At 40.3% G+C, this 21,923-nt stretch overlaps 1 protein-coding gene across 4 annotated transcripts in view; it reads left to right on the plus strand.

The window, feature by feature from the left end:
* Positions 1-21,923, plus strand: part of RPS6KA2 (ribosomal protein S6 kinase A2) — a 284,874-nt gene that overhangs the window by 196,257 nt on the left and 66,694 nt on the right. For all 4 annotated transcript variants that reach the window (XM_064648957.1, XM_064648959.1, XM_064648960.1 and 1 more), the window contains 3 exons: positions 16,154-16,234; positions 17,035-17,114; positions 20,150-20,256. In XM_064648957.1, coding sequence (XP_064505027.1) covers positions 16,154-16,234; positions 17,035-17,114; positions 20,150-20,256 — 268 coding nt within the window. The remainder of the gene's footprint in view (positions 1-16,153; positions 16,235-17,034; positions 17,115-20,149; positions 20,257-21,923) is intronic.

Below are 21,923 nucleotides of genomic sequence, written 5' to 3' on the forward strand. Positions count from 1 at the left end.
TGAGTGCTTTGTTAGGACAGAATAGCAGTACCCTGCTCTACCATGCAGGTTATTTAAAATTCAGGGGGTTTAATTGAACCGATAGAAATGTCCCGCTTGAAAGGCAGCAGAGTGGTCATATTGTTGAGATGTTGAATATTTGTTCCCTTGGAGAATCCCATCAAGAGAAAGTTTCTAGGAAAAACCAGCCTCAAATAGATGGATTTGTAAAATGTCTCTTCTTTCCAGTCCTGCTCAAGACAGCACCATTTCTGGAGAGTGGTTTCAGTTCCTCATGGTTGCCTGCAGCTGTCAACATCCATTCCCCTTCTCTCATGTTTCAGAATTAAACACAACATCAGTAGGCAGGACATATCCATGCCAGTCAGGCTTTACCAGTGACAACACAGCACTGGTCACTGTTTTATTTTGCCTTCTGCTGCCCTTTTTCTTCTGCATTTCTGTCTGGCATCCTGTAGGCCAAATGGAAATCTTCATGTGAAGGTCTGCTTTCCTGGTTCTTGTTTTCCCTTCCCTTTTCCTCTCTTCTCTTTTACTCTCTTCTCTTCTGAGTCTTGAGGCTTGAAATGTTTTGCGTCTTATCTTGCACTGTCTTAAAGGACCTTTGTAAGCTTTGCATTTGCTTGTAATGCTTCAAATTTTAAGAAACCCGCTGCAGAAAGAGAGAAGCTATTGCTGGCAACCCATCAAGTCATCTGTGCAGCATGTGAGCAAACCTCTGGAAGTCTTTTAATCCTGCCTGACGTCCAAGAGCTTGCTGTTGGTACCACGAGGCTGTATGAATTACAGGAAGAGAAAAATTACTCTTTAGGCAAACACAAGCTCCGATACTTTAGTTTTCATTTCCTTTGATTTTATGTCATGTAGTCTGTTCTTTCATGGCAGGCTGTGTGTTTAGCAAAGGAGCTGGTACCTCAGTTTGGGAATTACAAGACTTTGGCTCTGCTCACATCTCTGCTGTCAGCCTGCTGCATGAACATAAATCAGCTACTCTTCTGAATCTTCATATTTGTAATGCTAACCTAATTATGCCAGCCTCCTCTTCAGAGGGCTTGATGTCCTTATGAAGAGTAATAGTCAGATATTAATGGAGATGTTATTAACACCCCTCCCCACTTAAGTGCAATCTGCTGCATTATGGAATTTAATGGCTAAAGACTCCAAATGAATAAAATTGTTAGGAAATGTCTCTTCTGGTAATGCATTGACTATTTGAAATAATCAGAACTATGAATCAACCATGCCTTTGAATAAATTTATAGATGTAGTGGAAAGCTAAATTGAAAATACAATAGCTAAATATCCCTGGGATTTTTAAACTCCCTGATGGACTCTGCAAGTCTTTGGCTGTGATACAAATCCATTATCTATATAAAAAGCATTTGCTTGTTCTGTTCACTGAATAAGTTGCACCAGTTGGAACATCCAATATAATTGCCATTTAACCAAGTTCAGCTGCCTGCAACTGCAGTGCATTTATAGTTGGTTGGAAACCAAATTTGTAAGCATCCTCTGGAATTTGCATCCAACTGCTTTTACTGGTTCTCATAACACAGCAGAAAAATCTTATTTCCTTTCATGCGTGAGGACAGATTAACAGAGAGGTCACCACTTGATGCCATTTTAAGTCATAGTGACAGCAGAGGACAGGGATTCAGTTGCACTGGTGATGGTTTGCCTCACAGCATTGCAGTTGGATCACTTGTAAACCTTCACCAAACAGCTGGCTAGGTGTTCTGTTCACAACTGCTGGAGGTGTGCTAGCACTTAGCTGACTCTCCATAAAAGTTAGATGCCACAGTGTGTGGGACTACCATCTGGGATTTGTTTCAACAGAAACAAAATTATTCTCTGTGTTTTTATACTATTCATGTGGGTCACATATGTCAGTTATGGCTTCCTCATGGCTGTGCCATTTGCTCCAAGTTGGAGGTTTTGATGATGTTCAAAGAGAGACCAGCAATCAGCGTCAACAACAGCCTCTCATTTCTATTTTCTCTACAGGATTTTCTATCTGCATGCAACAGTAACTGACATGGCATGGAAATTTAAGTGATATTTTCCCAGCAGTAGTTAATTTTTGTAAATTCGGGCAAAGCCTGACTTGTACAGATAATTGTGCAGTGTCTGTTGTCATCTTCCAGATGTGTGCTATGCCATAGTTGCCATTTAGTGGGCAATTATCTTCATCAGCGCCATTGGCTTGAAGCTCATTTCCTGCTGAGAGGGAGTTTCAAGTTTTTGGCTGACATAGCCTGTATTTCCTCTTTTTCTATTTCACTTATCTCCTCCTATTTATGTTCCTTTCTTTCCTTTTATTTTGATAAATAAATCTGCTCCATCATCCATGTTTATATCCTTTAAATATTTATCTGCTATATAGGTTTTGTCAATGCTGATCAGTTCAATTCTGTATTCATTATGGATATAATAAGATCTACAATGTAAAATATAAATTTCATACAGCGAAGTACTATCTTGACCCTTGTATATTATCATAAGAAAGAAATATTTTCATATGTAGAAGAACTGTTTTGTATTTTTGTTTTTTTCATGGTGTCCCTCGCATTTGGGACACCTTACCTTCTATTTCTGTCTCTTAGAAAACTTTCCTTAGAAAAAGGATGAGCCCCCAGCTTGTGTCCTCACTCTTGCTGAAGAGAACAGCCAGTGGCTTTGCTCAGCAGCTCCAGTGAGCCACTAGTAGCAGACTTTTATGCAGAAGACAATTTCTTAAGCATCAGATTTTGACCTTGGTACCCAGGAATCCAAGATGCTCTTCCTAAATGCACAGCCTTCATTTACCTGGCTTTCCAACCTACTGAAATCTGGACATGCCCATTTTCCAGAAGCCCCTCAACTGTCCCCAGCTGAACTGGAATCTAGTGTCCCCCAGATTCCCAAGGGCAGCTCTCTGGGGCAGAGGAAAGCTGCCATCCCCTGAGCCAAAGAGCAGGGATAGTGATGGGCCTCGGCATGTGATCTGGAGTGTGGAGCCAAGGGAAAGACAAAAGACAATTGGAATGACAAAGCCTCAGCGGAGGGGGCTCAGAAGAGAGAGGGCCATGGATCATGGGCAGCAGTTTTCCAGGTGGCATTCCGAGGGAGACTGAGCTTAGTGGTGAGAGCAAGACAGGGCCAGAAGTAGTCTTCTCTGCAACTTCAGGAGGCAGGTGATAGCTGTCTGCCAGTTTATCCAGAGCATCCCTCCTCATCCCACCTCTTTCTGCTTGGAACCTGAGAGGGGGCTGTGAAGGAATAGAGGTGCCCAGCTCCAGAGTGGGCAGAGCAGGTGGGTGCTTGGTGGCTTCCCTGGGAAGAGAAGGGAAGCAGCAGGAATGATGATGTTCAGCACTGCCACTGGTGTGGGGAGTGGAAGGGATTTGAAATGTGACTATGGGTGAGACTGATGGAGTAAAAATGAGGTGCTCAGAAGATGTAAGACTTGACCTCACTACATGAGATTTGCACGTGTCAGAGAACTCCTTACATGCATCTTCATTAGAAATATTGCCATCCTGTTATGACAAACTTGTGTTTAATTTGCTATAGAGAGTTTGTCACATGAGAGGGTTTGAGAGAGCTTTTTCTCAAGCAGAACAAAGTGAACAACTTCCAAAGCAAAGTTTTGAGGAAGCCTGAAAATTTTCACTCTGTGTGTGAGGAGCATGATTTGCTGAACAGTCGCTGGAAGGACTGTCACAGGGCTGGTGCTCCCTGGGCTGGGTGGTCCTGGAAGAGCTTCATTATCCTTCTCCATTACCCACAGCTATCACATATGGGGCAACAGCCATAGTGATCAAAGACTCTTGGAAATGCTGTTTGAGATTTCAGAATTAAAAGCACTGTGTGGAAGCTAAACTGCTCATGGTTATTCTTCACTAGGTTTTCAAGTCGATTCCCAATAAGAATTTTAAGTTTCTGGTATTTTTTTCACTTTGCTGGAATATTCTAATGTAGTGTTATGGGTATTAATCCTGGTACAAATGCTCCATTTCAGACAGCCTTCCAAACACTTGTGTGTAATGGTGAATTTTTTTAAAATTTTTTTTTAAGGCATGCTTTATTGAGGTGGAGTCACTGCAGCAAAATAGCAAATAGTGAAAGATGTAGTCTCATTCCCCTGCAGCCAGGAAAGGCTGATTACTAAATCGTTATTCAGCTTTTTCTGTTCAGTTTTTTTTTTTTTTTTTTAATGTGTCAATATGAGTTTCGAATCCCAACCCTTCACTCTGCTTCATAAGGGTTCATGAAGTTACGGTTTGCCCAACATAGCCTACGTTTTCTCTTTTTCTGTTTTGCTTACCTCCTCCTATTTGTATTCCTTTCTTTCCTTTTATTTTGAGAAATAGGTCTTCTCTGTCCTCCATGTTTATATCCTTTAAATATTTATCTGCTCTCCTCCTGTCTCCCAAGTCATTGCTTAGTACAGTTTATGTTTAGCTTTTGGCAGTTACTCAGTAACATAGGAAAGAAAGAAAGAAAATTTCCTCTTCAGTTAAGTATTCCTGTAGAGTTCAAGCAGCTACATATATTTTTAAAACTGTATACAGGGGCTGAGATGTAGATGGTGAGATCCTATTAATGTCAACAGCAGTTTAACTACCAACTGTTTTAGGGCCACGATTTCTCCCAGAGGCACTCTGAACTTAGTCGTATCTTCCACAAGACTCCCTATATGGTGGTGAGTCCCAGCTGAAAAACAATTTGCAATTGTTTGAGCACTGTGTTTCTCTCCTCTAAGAAGAAAATGCTAGGTTGGCCTTTTTTTGTTTTGTTTCTTGTGTGACCAAGTCTTTAGCTAGTGTGTCGATAACTACACAAGACTAAGGTGTTTCTTATTCTCTAATTTAGGAAATGACATTGTCTTAACTTCACACCCTACTTTCTGATGGGACTGGAGGCTTTTGCAGTGACAGACAGCAGTCTTGCAGATGCTCATTCATTTTTATGAGGCAAACACATCAACAGAGCTATATTAAGCATGTCTGCATAGCGTGTCAGGGCCTGGGCAAAGCAGAGGTTCACTTTGCCTGAATGTTTAGATTAAACACCACAGTTTTACTGGACTATTTAAATTCTAAATTCTATTCTAAATTGTCTGTTTTGTGTGCAGATAGTTTGGAGGGCTGTTTAACTGGTAAGCTGATAAACCCCGTCCTGTGTGGTTTAGAAATAGAAGCTGTCTCAGGGCTTCGCATCTCCTGAATGAACTGTGTCCTCAGTGTGGGATGATAAGCCACTATCCCGACGACTTCCTTAGTGATGCCTGAATATACTAGTTACTTGTTTCAGAGACCAAAATGTTTGGAATTCAGTAACTGAAATGCTCATCCAAAAATTTTTGTTAGAGCAAGGCAGATTGGATTTGCTCTGTGTTTACCACATCCAAGCAGCCTAATGGAAGGAGTGTTTAGAGTGAGAAATCATCATAGTGCAGTCGTGGTCAGGACAGCTGGGAGAGAATGTTAACATTTGCCTCCTGTCCCGTGACCAAATCCATCCATCTATCAATCCAAACCAAAAAACTCTGAGAAATGCACTCATTGTCCAGCCACTGCCTCACATTACCCATATCGGAACTAAGTGGGCAAACTACCCTCCAATGAGGACAATTGCAAAAGCATTACTTAATAACTTTGTATATTTACCCTACACCTGAAAGACATAGGGGTTCTGATTTAAAAATTCCTAATAGGCTTGGTAAACATATTTTTTCCTGAATAATGATCAATAAATCCTCTTTTTTATTATTCCATCTTCTGAATTTATGTTACAACTGAAAAAGAAAAGATCAAGTTTCTGATAGAGTGTTTATCCACAGGAACAGGACTGTTTAGGGAAAGTTTGCTTGACAAAATAACAGTAGTAAGCATTTCAGCAGAATGCTCTGGTTGGATTGTGAGCCTTTTAAAAAAATATTTTATAGTTGTATGTTATAATTAGTGTTTAGGAAAGGGTAGATTAAAAAATAAAATAAAGCTCAACAAAAGAGTACTTTGATGCGCCCAAAACAATTTTTCTCAATTTAATTTTGGCAAAACTTGCTGAATTTAGATCTTTTGTTCCAATTTAGAAAAAAGCCACAGCAAAAATATCTTTGAAAATATCTGTAATTACAAGCTTCAAGCAGCTCTACAGAAAACATTTACTAGGATTACTTCAGCCTATGAGCAAAAGTGCCCCGGTGGCAAATGACAGCATCCCAGTACATACATTCTACACAGAGGGATAATACCACATTTCTACTCCTTCCAGGAATTCTCAATATTTTATAAAAAATTATCAGTCTCATCCATAAACATCCCAACTGGACTGGGCAGAAGGTTCTATACTATGCCATTAAACAAAATAATAAGGGCTCACATAACAAAATATAAGAGACTTGGGTGAGCTTTAAATCACTATCACACAGAGGCACTTTGCCCTAGGTGAGTGTGCCAAGGAACTTCCTGGGGAGCTCCAGCACCACCTTCACCCTCTTTCACTTCTGCCAGGCCTTTTAAGTGGATTAATAGTTGCTCAAAAATCCTGAAGGAGAGGAAACGCCCCTTTCAGTAGAACTGGCTTTTTAGACCTGGAGAGACTGAATAAAGGGAACTATTTTTTTTTTCTGTAGAAGACTAGCATAAGAGGGAATATCTTTGCATTTTCACCATTGAGCCAGCGGTCACTCCCAATACTTTTCAATCATAAAGCTGTATTTTTGCCTTTGATGATATGTTGCAGAACATATATGTGGTGAATACCAAAGGACAGACAGTTTTCACACCTCCAGGGTAAATTAATCCACAAACTTTATTCAGCCCTGCCTGTAAAACCCACAAAACAGGTGTGTTTTAAGAGCAAAGAGCAGCAGTTGATTAAACCATGCAGCGCTTCAAGCTTAAAAGGCAAGTGGTGAAACTCATTACCCTGAGAGACCCAGCAGCTCCGAGATGTCTGGATCATCTCCATTTCAAGCAGGACAAGAAAAAAATAATTTCTCCATTGCTTCTGTTGAGTTAGAAACATCTTGTGCTGGTTTAAAAGTAAACCAGCAGGAGAAATGAACCCAACTTGAGAGATTATAAGTCAGAGTTTCAATTTACTAAAAAGATTATAATAAATATAATGATATGGAGAAAAACTGATTTTAACCCACAAAGAGAGATGTATAACCTTGCACCCTGGAACAAGAACAGAACGGTATTCATTGGCCCCTGTGCTGAGCAACACGTGACCCCCCTGGATGCAAAGTAAAAGGAAAGGGAACCTGTTGGTCTGGATTATGATCATGGTTCTCTTGAAGTTCTGGTCCTCCTCTCAACTGACCAGTGGTACCAGAAGTCCAAAACCTGAAGATTATATGCTCAGGTTCAGGTGGCAATGCCCAGTACCTCCCCCAGGGCGGGGGGTTTCACAGTGGGCGATTTAACTCTGAGTCGTGGGATATTTTTGAAATCTTGGATGGTCTAGGTGTTGCACCTGCCTATTATGCCAGTCCAAGGTTGCCCATAAGCAGAGATGTCCCCTCAGGCTGCGTGTGAAGGTGTTAATGCCTTTCGCGGGGTGGGGGTGGGGGGCCAGAGGGCAGTTTTCACAGCTAAGTCATTGGTGTGAAAACAAAGGAACATTCCCCTGCCTCTCAGAGTTTCTCTAACACCCAACTTGTAGCCTGAGGTGTCAGGTGTGCCCTGGGCAGCTGCTGCAAACGATCCGTTTGTTAACAGTCCATCAGAAATTATATAGAGGGTGAAGAATACATAGTTTTGGCTATACCCACATAGTGATAAACTGGTCCCACATAGTGATAACTAGGACACATCTCAATAGCAAACACAGGGCAAACGCTCATTTAATACTGGAATGCCCCACGGGTAGGAAGTATGAGGCTTGGTTCTGCCTCTTTGCAGCTGCATATGAGTTATGCAGTGCTGCAACAGGGCAGTAGCTGGAAGGGAAATACAGTCTGACAGGAGATATGAGAGAAGGTTGATGGAGAAAATTCATCCTTCTTTAGCCTGTATTTAAGAGTAGGAGTGAGGACTATATGTACCTGTTCATCTTTTCTTTGTTGAATTCTTGTTGGTTGGAACTAAACTTTAAGTATCTATTTTCTGTAGGGGAAAAAGGCCAACTGTCTCATAACTGTTTTAAACAACTTATCTTTATTGCAAAACGATATTAAATCAGTTTCTCCCTTCAGGTCATCATGATTTCCAGAGCCACTGGTGAATGGTGTTTACTAGGACCTCTTAATTCTAAGACCAACCCTCTTATCCAGTTGTCATTTTAAATTATGCCTATTCCTAGAGCATACGTAATTATTACCTGTCAGTAAAAGTTAATATTGAAATTGTTGTTATTGCCTGCAATAGTAGTAGTAGTAGTAGTAGTAGTAGTAGTAGTAGTAGTAGTAGTAGTAGTAGTAGTAGTAATAATAATAATAATAATAATAATAATGTCTGTTCAAGTGAAGCAAATATAATAAAAAAATTGGATCATGTTACACTCGAATTCAAGAAACAAATACTTTATTGATGATTTCACAGGATATCACATCCACTAAGGTAAATAAATTTAAATAAAACGTGTGCTTTAGATTAAATAAAAAAAGTTCCAGGTGCAACAATGCAGAGGTGCTGAAGACTTTCAGTTTTGCACAAGTCGTGAACAGATGTAACAGATGGCTTTCCAGCTGCAGTTTTTGGCTTTTTAGAGGAAGTTCCCTGCTAGCAGATGGCAGCTTTCTCTTCTCTTCATCGAGCTGTTTATTAAGTCTGTTTTTAATGATGTTAGTTAGAACTGATTTATGCAATTGTGAGGGGGTGTAATTCTGACTTTGCTGGTGTTGTATATCACCATAGGATTTGGCTTACTGGATATCATTGCACATCTGCAGCTTCCAGGCCTTGGGGAGGCATGGTTTCATCTGGGATCTATGTGTAAGCACATCTGTGTATATTCAGTTGATCCAGTTCTGCTTAAAAATGCACAAAAATTGAAATTTCACCTCTGCATAAGGACATGAGATTTATGTGATCATCTGACTGGTCTTTCGATCAGTATTCCTCTAATGATGGGGTTGAACCCACCAGCAAATTTCAGCCAAAAATCTAAAACAAACTTAATCTCCTGCAGCGTCTGTGGGTTTTTTTGGCCAAGGAGAGAGTTCCAAATTGGTGTCCCAGTGAAGAAACAGCAGCTGCCAGAGGCTCCATGGGGCAGAAAGGAGGCCACCAAGCAGCATTCCTCACCCACCAGGCTACTGCGTGTTGGGCAAGGGTATCAGGAAAACGTGGGAGGTGCTCAGGTTTTTTTGCTCTGAGGATTTGTTTTCAGCTGAGTTAGAATGTCCTAGAACCCATGTTTGCTCCTGACAACTCCGATATGATTTTTATTTTTATTTTTTTTTAATGTACCATTAGACTTCATCAATCTGTTCTTTAATTCTCCATGTCGGAAAATTGAGCAGAGGTACTTCAGAGGGATATTGCAAGATTTAATTAACTTTTCCAAACATTTAGAGAGAATAATGAATAGGTGATAAAGAGTATAAATGGAAGTTTAATACTAAAGTTTAGTATTGATTTAGAGACATCTGTCATTCCAAATCTCAACATTGAAGCATCCAGGCTACCTTAAAATATGAACAAACAAAGGAAAGTCTTTAATGTCTTTAAAGCCAAATGTGTTGTTTCGTGTGAAAGGGAAGAGAAAAGAAAAAAAAAAAAAAGAAGGGGGAGATAAAGTGACCTGCTCCAGACCCTGGACTCCTAAAACCAAATCTACATCCTTATTGATTTTTCAGTGTCCTTCTACAAAGGAATGTCTCCTGTTCTGTAGATGTGGTTTCTTATCTTTACTGCAGCAATGCTAGGGCTGAGTGGTAAAGCTCTGGTTTTAATGGCTCTTTCCCCATCTCTAAAAGGTTCTGTATTTCAGGTCACAGAGGATCTTTCTTCCAGAAGATAACTTTCACAAAATTATATGCATTTCAAAAGAAAAGTACATAAAGTCTCTATGTGACATTATCAGTGTACTTCTATATTCAGATGTCAACAGGACACCTTTCTGTTTTCCTTTGTGTTGTAGTAATGCTCCGCTGATGAAGGTGCAACATGAAAGGCTGCTCTTTAGAGAATTTGAGTTTATTACTGTGTGGAACAAAAACACAGTAATGCAAATGGTATTTCCAAGCAGAACCATTGAAGCCAGACTCAGATCATTTTTGGAAAGCCTATATTTCTCCATATCTCACATAATTAGTCACCACACAAGTACTCTGTCTTCTGGACATAGTGTGAATTTGAATTTAGCCCTCTGCTTTCGTCTATAACAGCTAGCATTAAAAACCAGATTAAAATATCAGAAATAGAATTGAAAAGGATGTTGCACATAGTTATATATATATATATTCCATTTTCTTTATCTTTTGTGTGCTCCAGTGCTACATGAAGAATTTGAAATCGGGTTGCATGTTCCTGAGCTTTAGTCATATTTTGCTTTTGTTTCACTCGAGGCACAGTGCTGAGTTTTAAGGAAGTGAGGAGCGTAGTGGATGAAATTTAAAGCCATCATTTAATTTGCTGGTTTATTTCTCCTGTTACCGATACTTTTCGATGGTGATTTAATTAAGTAACTTAGTTTGTAGCTCTCCCTGTTCTTGCTTTATTAATTAATTAGTGTTCCGCTCCCAGTTAAGCAGTGATATTTCTTATTAAAAGGTCATTTTGAAAGGTAGGGATGGGCAAATAATTTATAATCAATAATGCTTTTTGCCAAACATCACTGAGGGGATTGCAAAATCTTTGACCTTATTTGTGTATTTTCTGTGTGCATCTTCCTGCAGGAATAGCTTTCTGTAAGTGGCAGGTGCTTGTGTCAGACATGCAGGGGGATTTCTCTCCCTGATATTTCAGGTCAAGGGACTCAGTAGTACTTTGGTTAAAATTGTCAAAAAGGACAAAAGGCCATATGAACAAGTCACTAAGACACCAAACCTATCATCTGACAACCCATTCCTAGTTTAAAAAATAAATAAAAATTAAGCTTCCAAGTGCCAATTTTAGCCTGGTGACACCAAGAAGATTGTCTCCAAAAACAGTGGACAAAGACTGACCCACTCAGAGAGGAAACCAAAACACCAGGTCCTGCCCTGAGCCACCTCCAGAAGACTCTGGGGAGGGACCAGGCTCCTGTACCTCAATGCACCCAGCAAATATTCATGACAGAACTAGATTTATAAAAGGAACTATGCATCTAACCCCAACTTAAAAAATTAAGTTATCTCAGAGCTATTGATGAGTGTTAGAACTCTCTTCAGTTTTAGATGCCTTGCAGAGCTCCCAAAATCTATCTCAATCTCCTTTTTTAAAACGAGTGTTTAGGCTAGAAGTCATTTAATTATTTCTAGAGGTGTACAGGAACATACAAGTACTTTGCTTGCATTTGCAAGGCTGCATTAATAAGTCAGAGACATTCACAGGGCCTGAACACACAAATGACTGCAGTCATGAGCAAAGCAGATTGTGCTGGACCTCAGCTAATGTGTATAGAAAATATTTCACCTATGACACTCTGCCTTCCTGTGCTGTTGGCGAACAGAGGTGAGAGCAACACTCAAGTTCAACGTCTATGGAGGAAGTTGGAATATATCACATACATCTCTGCACCTTCTGTGTGGGCAGGCAGAGCTGGACAGCCCCAAGTCACTGCCTCCCTACCCTGCTGCTGGTCCTTAGAACAGACAGGATGGAGGCAGACCTGCTCCTTTCCTCTGTGCTGGTCTTTCTGATAGACATATGTCTTGGCTCTTGTCTCTTACCACTGATGCACTGCCCTGTGGTTCCTCCCATAGGAAAGCCCAAGACGAGTTTTATTGCACTGAGGACTTTGTCAAGTCTGTTTGGCAGCCCAGTGCCCTTAGCCAAGGCAGTTGTGCTGGTTTAAAGGTAAATCAGCAGGGGAAATGAACTCAACTCAAAAGAGAGACTGTAAGTCAGAATAACAATTTAATCAAATAATACAATAAGTACGATTATACAGACAAACAATTGGTTTTAACCCACAAAACCCCAATGTATAACCCAGCACCCTGGGGCATGAACAGAGTGGTGTTCTTTGGGCCCCCTGAGTCCAAAGTAAAAGGAGAGGGGAAAACCTGTTGGTGAGAGTGCTGTTGCAGTCTGGTTGAAAAGTGGTGGTTGCAGTCCAGTCGAGAGTGGTGGTCTGCAGTCTGGTTGAGAGCAGCGATCTGCAGTCTTCTTCTGGATCCCAGGAGTGGTTAAAAAAGTCCCAAGATTCCAAGATTATATATTCTCCAGTTCAGGAAGGAATGCTCAGTACTTCCCTCAGGGCGGGAGATTCCTCAATGGGCCTGAGGACAAAAACACCTTCCTATCTTGCAGGCCTCTTAACACCTAGTTTATAGCCTGATGAGTCAGGCTGCTCTGGGCAGAGGGTGCAAATAGTCTATTGACAACAGTTTCTGGGAAATGGCATGGAAGGCTATAGAATACACAGTTTTGGGTTACACCCATCCAGTGATGAACTGGGCCCAGCTGTTCTAACTAGGACAGCAGTCGATTAAGATGTCTGTAATATGCACTGTCTTGCTGGATCTTTCTCTGCCTAAGACTTTTAAAGAGGAAAGCCATAAGTAGAAAATGGTGTCCATCATGGGAGCACTAATTTAAAGCATCCATGCCCTGATGGGATCCATCTGGCCCCAAAGGAAGGCGCACGACACATGCAGGGCACCAGTGGGGTTTCAGCCCAGGGAGCAGGGCAGACATCATCCCACTGCCACCCACCCACACTAGTGGTCTTGTCAGCAAAAGGTGCTAGTGGAGTACTGGGCTGGCCCAGGCCATGTGAGGACAGCAGTGCCCAGACAGTGACTACCTTTGGTGCTGCTGAACCTCTGGCTTCACGAGCCTAATTTCTGCTCCAAAAAGGCCAGTATTAAAAAAATTAAGTGTAGCCTCATAATGCAGCAGCTACTGAAGCCAATTTTTTCACATGAGATTTTCTGTCCCAGTAGCTATCAAGTGAGTATGCTCAAATTTTTCATCTTCCTTTTCTTTTTCATTTTCCCTTCCCAAGTTAACACATTGGGAGGGAGACTGTGCTTGGCATGGGACAAGTGCAATACAAGTTTGGCTGTGGCTGCCCAGGCATCTGTGGATTTCAAACAGGTTCTTCTGCAGGCTGTGGCAAAGTTTGAGAAACTCTCAGCCCTGCAGGAGCTTCTAGAGGAAGCTTTAAGAAACAAAAGAAGAGTTGCCAGGAGCAGAAAGTATATCTTACATACGTGTGTATGTAGGTGTCTGCATACCTACACAAAATTTCTCCTCCAGTTCTAGTAGTTATCAAAGAAACAACATCATGACTGATTTACAGTTTGTAAACAAAAGCAATTTCATTTTTATTTGACACTTGAAAATTGAAGCTGAAATATAATCTTCATACATCAATACCAGTTTAAATTTGATACACGTATTAGTTTGTACAAGACTCTAGGTAAAACCCTCATGCCTTGTAACATATAATCTATATGCAAAAATTGAAACTTCACTGCAAGTCATATATAAAATTATTTCTTTTGAAGTAGAAAAATCAACTTTTACTCCAGATAAGTGAAGACAGAGAAAAGACCAGCAAAATATGCAGCAGTGTCCTTCTCTTGAATGTTCAGAACTAGACAGATACAAGTGGATAAGCTCTATTTATTTGCATGTATCCTCAGCTGCCTCCCCTTCTCCTTCATACGACATTAATACCTAGAAGTGGGAACTGTTTTTATTTTTGGGTAGCAGATTCTTCCTTCATTTTTTACAGGCTCCACCAGTATGGTCTCTTCTACCTGGTGATCACCAGGGATTATTTCAGGGAGAGCTAATTTGTCCAAGATCATGCAAACAATCTTCATAAATTTGTGCTCATCATTCCAGACTGGGTTCTCTGCCTCTATCTGACATATAATTTAGAGATAAGTGGCAAACCACACCTTTAAAAAACAAATTCAATGTTGGTAGAAGGGTCAAGATTTTAGCAGTTGAGCGCTATTCCCAGTGAGCATTTTAGTCATACAGGTGCATATTCTGATGGTGCCCTGTGTTATGTAATCTGGTGCCAGCAGATAGATACCTCTGGGGAGGCCGCTCCTGAGATTAAAATTGGCCCAGGCAGATGGAAGTTATAGAGTGAAAAAAGAATAGTGGCAGAAAGCAAGTGGATTTGCTTTCTGGAGAATATGATTCTTAGGTTCTTGGATGCTAGGACTACATAAAAATCTGAGCCTATTTGGCTTCTGCCCTCAGAGCATTTAAATCAGACAGTATTTGATGCTGTCAAGATGAGCAGAGCAGGGCACATCACCAACTGACATGCCAAACTACAGTCCTGATTACAAGTTCCGGTGATCTTCTTTTGGCAGCCACTCTGAAGGTGGTGATTAGCGCAGCTCTGGAGTAAATTAGGTTCAAGGTGGTTTCAGGGCCATGATTCTGGAGAACGAGATGTCTTCTGTGGCAACATCATCTTTTCTTTAAATTTGGCATTCCTCCTGTGTGTATGTGGGGAGAAGGGTGATGTGGCACCCTGATAGGTCCACAGCCTGTAACCACCATGGCAGTGAGCAGCGCCGGGGGCTTTGGCAAGGCACCTGGCTGCACAGCTGGGCAGAGGTTGAAATGATGAGAGAAGCGTAGGCTGCTGTTCTGACAGCCTGTTCTCACAGTGCAGTGTAAATGCAGGTAGGCACTTTGTTAGGCTAACTAACCTAGCTTAATGGGAAGCAACCCATGTAGCAATGCCCACCTATACAACAAGAATTCCTGCCTGGGATCATCGCTGATCTATAGCATAAGAAATGGTCTGCCTTCACATAGGTTAAGCATTTTGTGAGTGTATGATGTGTGATTTTCACTTGGGAGATAAGATTAAGATTCTAAGATCTCCTTTGTTTTGAATTTTATCTAGAAGGTAGCTTGGGTTGAATGAGCTAGTAAACCTTACATCACTATTGACCTAAATTTAGCCTCAAAATGGCAAGAAATCCAAGTATCTATCTAGTCCTGTTTAAGGTTTTCAGATCAGCTGGTTTGGACCTATTTCTGTGCATCAGTTTTTGAAGTACAGCAACAGACTATGTGGTTTCATTATGGTATGTTCATTACTGGTGTGCTGGGAGGACTCAGCTTCTAAGCAGCTCAACAACACATGCGTGCACTGAGAGAATCTCACTGAGATCTCAGGCTTTGCTACATAAAATAGTTTCATAACACCTCTTGCAGATGCTTTCATCTGAAAAGCATATTGGCATTGTGTAATGCAGAGAAAGAGGAAAATTTCAATACTTTCAATAAAACAGTGATTGGCTTAAAAAATGCATCTTTAAGATCAAGATTTGATAATGTTGGGACTTGAATCCTCATCAGTGTCTAAGCATTTTGCTAAATGTTTTTGCTTTGAAATTTTCAGCATCAGTTTTGTTTAGCTTGAACTCAGCTCACCTCTGTAACAATGATTTCTCTTACTCTATTGATCTTAACCCCAAAAAGTATTTTTCTCACTGCTATCACACAACACATTTATCTCTACACACACATTAAAAAAATAGTTATCTACTATTTTTGTTTGCCATTTTTTCTTATTAATGATTGTTAGGGTGGTTTATTGGAAGTTTTAAATATTTTGCATATAGATCACTTCCAGAGAGTGATATGTCATAAACACTGCTAGCATCAGCAAAATACAGTAAATTAATTTGCACAAGATTAATCCAACTTGCTCTGGGACTGGTACATTCTGTTTAATCTTACATGAAATAAAGTTATTAGTTTTATATAGTTTTCATTTTCACATTAAAATTCTCTTCTGTGAAGTGTAATTGCCTTCCTGTTGTTTGTCATTCTGTAGTCCTTTTAGTTAGGGCAGTTTTCTACAGAGGAAGATAGGGAGCCTTCCTGAAGAACCTACTCTTACTATACAGTCAAGACAGGCAGAAAAAGAGGACGCTCAAGTGGTATGATTTGCCAAAGGTCACACCACAAGCCATCAGCAGAGTGAGAAGCAGAATCCTGATCACTGTAACCTCATTTCCGTACTGTATCTAGTGACCATGTTGCCTCTTAATGTCACCGTTCTTGTTGTTCCCTCTTTATAGTTCGAGATCGGGTACGATCAAAAATGGAGAGAGATATTTTGGCAGAAGTGAACCATCCCTTCATAGTCAAGCTTCATTATGGTAACTATAATAAAATATAATTCGTGTTTGTTCTTAATTTGGTTGGATAATTGTAACCAGATGTATTATAACTTCATACAGATACCCCCTGCCTACTCACAGCTCTGTTTCTAACAAAGTCATAAAGACAACCTGTGTGAAATTCGTCATTTATGCTAAAGGATAATTTCAGTATAAGTTTTAGCCATACCTCCATCAAAATAGATTTGTCATAAAGTCTGATGTGATAGGTAGTGCTCGTGGGATAGCTGCTGCATATACACCTGCCAACCCCCTTACCTGCTGTCAGATGTCATTTAGAAAGAGGAGAATCTAAATAGAAACTGTTTTCAATAACCAGTACCAATCCACTTTATATATGTGTGTATATGAATGTGGTGTCTTGCTGGAGTTACCTCCTCATCAGCTTCCTGGGGAGCCCCATTATTACTATAAAGGGTATTCTGAAGACATTTGGAGTGCAGGCTCTCATCTTGCATGAAACTGGGAGCTTCCTTCTATGCCTAGCCCTCAGTGAATCCTGGTACTTGGTGCAGTGGGAAGTACTATTAATTCATAGGTGCTTAGCAGGAAAATGAATATGTTAGTAATGCACTGCTGTCTCTCAACTGATACCATTTTTCCCAAAGCCTAAACTCAATTGCTTCGTTCTGTACAGAAATTAATTTTTTCAATTCTCAAAGTCCTGAAATGACAGTGAAGCAATGGCATGAATGATACACTGCTAGTCCATAAGACTTAATCTTTGGAGACTTTATCTTGATTCGAACTGCCAACATCTCCATCCTTTTCTAATGCAGCATTTCAAACAGAGGGAAAGTTGTACCTAATACTAGATTTCCTGCGGGGAGGAGACCTTTTCACCAGACTCTCCAAAGAGGTAAGCTGATAGATCTTTAACTTAGAAATTAAAGGCTGTCTTGGATTTTCAGAACTGATGGGAATGAAAAATGGCCTTGGGAATAGTCCTATATATGTGTAATAAAGCTGTCTCATATTGCATGTTTAAATGGATTCTTAAAAATTGTATTTGAATTATGCCCTGGGTAATGCAGCAGATACCATCTAGACATCACTGTCAGAGAAAACTGCACCACTGCTAAGCCATTCCTGTAGCAAAATAGCCTCGACACATTGCTTTCAAAATAAATCTTGGATGTGATGAGAAACAGTCTGAGAAATCAATCCCCAATACCTTTTGCCCCGGGTATGAGCAGAGCATGTGGAAAAACACATACGCTGCCGGCAGAGAGAAGAGATGGCCATGGGTCAGGGCTGGCTACTGCAGCAAGTGGCGAGAGAGCTGCCTCTTGGAGCAGCTGCTGAGAGCAGGTCAGGGGCCACACACCACCCCGGGGCTGGGAGGCTGCCTCACCCGCTCTTCTCCTGCCTGCAAGGAGCAGCTGCTGCTTCCATCACCTTCCCAGGCTCTCGTCCCTTCCCCGTCCTCTGCACGCCCTGCCCCTGGAGAAGGGCTGCTGCTGCTTAAGGGAACGGCAGCCAGGGAACGGTCCAAACTTGAGTCCCGCTGATGCCCGTACAGAGCAGCTGCGGTAGGTTTTCTAGGTTCATCTAGCTCTTTTCTGCATCTCCAAACACCTCTGTGAGCCAGACATCCCTGTGTGCAGTGCAGGAGGCTCCAGTGAGGCAGGCTGGCTGCCCCGGAGTTGTCTATCCCAAACATGATGTCCCCAGCCCATGGTCACTTTCCGGGGTGTGGAGACAGGGGTGCAGGAAACCACTTACAACAGTCTTTAAAGACAGGGACCTTTCAAATGCCATATTGCAGGGAAACTCTGTTGCTCTTGGTTTTGGGGAGTTACTGAAGGACTAAAAAAGCTGTGAAAACAGTAGTTTTAGTCAAAAGTTCCCTAGCTCTGCCCCACCCCTTCAATTCCTGATTCTGTGGCACACTGCAGGCTGCTGTGTGCACCACAGCTTGGGACCCCAAGTATTTGCTTTCAGGGCTTGTTTGCTAATGCGAGAAGACATTGGCAACAGGTTAATTACACTGCTGAGTAATGATACTTATATAAGTACTTAGTACATGGTATCAGTTATTTTTAATATGAGGAAAAAGATTAAAAAACCAGTAAAATATCCTTCTGCCGTTTGTCATGAGACCAGGCTTTATTATGAGGCAACATTGCCATCTCAGCAAGGGCCTCTCTGGTTTCATGGAAAAAGAGAGAAAACGTGACACTTGTCTACAGAGGGCAGCTCCCTGTTCTGCACAACCAGAGAACTCAGATGTGGAAGATAAGAACTCAGACTTTGTGCTTCTTTAAAGCTTCACATTTTCCCCAAAGCTTTTGCCCCAAAGCCAGTGCAATTCACTGACTTTTCTGCTTTATACCAATACAAATGAGTCCTCTTAACTTGACAGTAAAAATGTACTTCTCTTTTTCCAGTGTTTGTAGCTCATATTGTCTACCTATATTTTGCCATTTAATGGCAAAGAATTGCAAAGGAAGAAGTTCTGGGAAAACTTGTACTGTTTACAATTTGTTATTATAGATTTGCTTTAATGGTATTGATTTCAGTGGACTTTCAGTCAGATCCCATATATATATATATATATGTATATATCGCATGCATGCATGCAAAGCTTACCTATTTCTTGCTCTGTCTTTCTGAGACATCTGACTTTAAGATGTATCTCTATAGATTAGATTTTTCCCTGATTCTATTGACTTAATTTCTTGACTACATAATTTATTTTAAACCTTATAAATAATTTAAATTTATTTTGAAAATTAAGGCAATTTTTACATTCAGTACAATTTAATTTTTAGTCATGGTTTTTGCTTGCGTATTTATTATTTTGCTTGTATTTTTATTTCTAGCCTTTGCAGTGAAATTCTTAATTAAATTCTGAGACATCTGTTCTCTGAATCATCTCTTTTTTCTGTCAGTTGTCTGGAGCTTCTCAGAGCACTTAAGTATTTTGGCTACCCCTTTCTGAGAGCAGAGACTTAATTTTAAAATCAAGATCTGCAACTTCTACTGTGCTATTTACATACTGTAGTATTTACATACAATAAGTAAATTTGTATTGAGCTGACTCATTTTACTTCTGTCATGCATAGTATTCACACTTGTGTGTCCAATATATCACCTTCTCTTTCTGCGTTATTATCTCTGTGCATATTGAAATTTAATTTTAAGAGAAAGTCTGAGGGACAATGAAAACTGAACCAAAGCGCTTTCTTTCCATCTGAGTTTTTCAGAGCTTAGTGTTTTTTTAATTACAGAAATTTCTTCTCGCCTAAAACAGGGCTTTCAGTTTCAGCAGTATCCTGTATCAACCATAGAAAAAACGGCCCTCAGTTTACACCTCATCAGACTCTGGATGTTAGACAACACATCACTGCTTAGGGCGTCTGCACTGAGATTCCTGGAACCCTCTAGTGTATGGGGTTTTAAATCCAACTCAAAGTCTCTTCATGCTGTGTATTCTACTTAGATTTGGAAGCATTTCCCTTCCCGAAAAAGGTTTTCCCATGCTGTTTCCTGGGAGTTTGGTAACCAAATGTCAAGATTTTAGGAAATTAAGGGATATGAAAGCAATAAGGACTGCACTGACTGTATTTAATTTTGCGATTTGTTTCCAAATACTAAGGAGTTAAAACCTTATTCATATTATGTGACATGATGTCATCTAAACAGATAAAACAGATAAATAAGAGCAGCATATTTTGAGGAACAGAAGCACTTAACAGATCAAGTTTTGTTTTATAAGGAGAATCTGGTAAGAATTGTTAATGTGAGTACAGACAAATTATGGAATATTGAATCTGATATAATGGTACTTCCAGCATTCACAAGTTAGACGATTCCTCCCCTGTCTGTTTAACGCAAGCCAGCCCACCATTGTCCAATAAACAGATGTGTTCTTCTCTTCCTTCTCTCTAGGTGATGTTTACAGAAGAGGATGTCAAGTTCTACTTAGCTGAGCTGGCCTTGGCATTAGACCATCTCCACGGTCTTGGAATTATTTACAGGGATCTAAAACCAGAAAAGTAAGTTAACAAGAAAAAGCAAATTGAAACATAAATACATGAACTTTTAGGTTGTTTCTGCTCCTTGTCATGCTACTAAATCAGGTGCCAGAGGCTCTACCTTCCTTCTTGTATGTTAGACTCTACACAAGTCCCTCACTAACAGCAGTAGGGTCTTCCTATCAAATCATTTTAGCATGAGGCCAAATGTTTTGATTGTGCTCCAGTATGATGGGACCTTTGTGTGCCTGGCCTTCAGTTTAGTGAATGATCTCAGCATAGGATTCAGATCCCAGTGTAAACCACTCAAAGCAACTCCACTTCCAGCTCATACAAAATATGTCGTGGTCATGGCACTGTTCAATTTTATTGTAGCCATTACTTAAAGTGAATGAGCATGTCTGAAAACTACTGTACCCGTTACCTCACAAGAGATATGATAATCAGGATTTTTAAAACACTTTTGCTAACTATCCAAAATATTTTCCAAATATTTGTTCTCACTTATATTTGCAGCTATTTTCTACTCCTAACATGGTGCTACGGAGCATTTTCCTTTCTCTTCTTCTATTTTCAGTACTTCAGAAGAGCAAATGACACCCTCAGTGCTATCACTGGGAATGGCATGATACTGTTCTTATTCCATGCCCTTTGCCTTGTGCTTTGCCTGCATCTGCTGGGCTGGCTCAAATAAAGCAGGGTGCAACATTTAAAAGTTACCAACCTTTTTTATGTAATGGTTGCCATCATACATAAAAGATGACCATTAAGAGCAGTCTGCTTGGCAGTTGCTTACACTTTCAAAGCCTAACAACAAAGCAGCCTTTTCCTTCTGTGACGTCAAATTGAAAAATCTGCAGCTCTTTCTTTAGAGTGTTATTGCTCTCACGCTCATGGACAAAACAGGAGACCAAAAGTGACAGAAGGTGAACTTGGGCATTGGGAAGTTGAAGGGGAGGAAACTGTTTATCTATATTACAGTTCTGTGTGATTTAAATTTTATGTTCAATTTTATGTTTTGGTTAGAAAAATAATAGTAGCAGTAGTACCAAACAAATTTAACAGATGTACATAAAAAGAGCTCTCATTCTTTTGGGCTAGAAACTGTTTTGCAGGTAAACAAATTTTCCAGTCTAGTCCATTTATGCAACCAAAACTGAAAACCAACGTCTTAGGCAAATATGGGAAGTCATCCTCCAAATTAAACAACTGGAGGGAACAAAGTACCGGTTTGTTACTCATATGAAATGCAGGTAGGCAGCCGTCACACTACAGCTGCCACAGCCACGTGCTGTTGCATCATCTGCCAGAAGCTCTTTGATTTCAACTTCATTCTGAATTGCTTTTTTATCCATCTAGCATCAACAATCATGTACATAATAGAATAACTCCAGTTATAGGTTTTCAGTTTTAAACTTTGATTCTAGTGAGCATTAGTATGAATCATGCACTACTTTTCTGTCTGATGTTAGGCAAAGCTGATTTACAAGCTAACACATGATATATGAATTTGCTATTTGAAGGTATCCAGACATGAGCTTGTATATTCAAGTAGAAGTCACAATGCTGCTACATTTATAGGGACATGCTGTAATTTTTTGCTTTAGGACAAGTTAGAAACCAAGGAGAAAATTAAACGCATGTCAAAACTATTCACTGTATTTGAGATACTGAGAACTGGATTTTTC

This window comes from Pseudopipra pipra, chromosome 3 (assembly GCF_036250125.1).
Source record: "Pseudopipra pipra isolate bDixPip1 chromosome 3, bDixPip1.hap1, whole genome shotgun sequence".
NCBI lineage: Eukaryota > Metazoa > Chordata > Aves > Passeriformes > Pipridae > Pseudopipra > Pseudopipra pipra.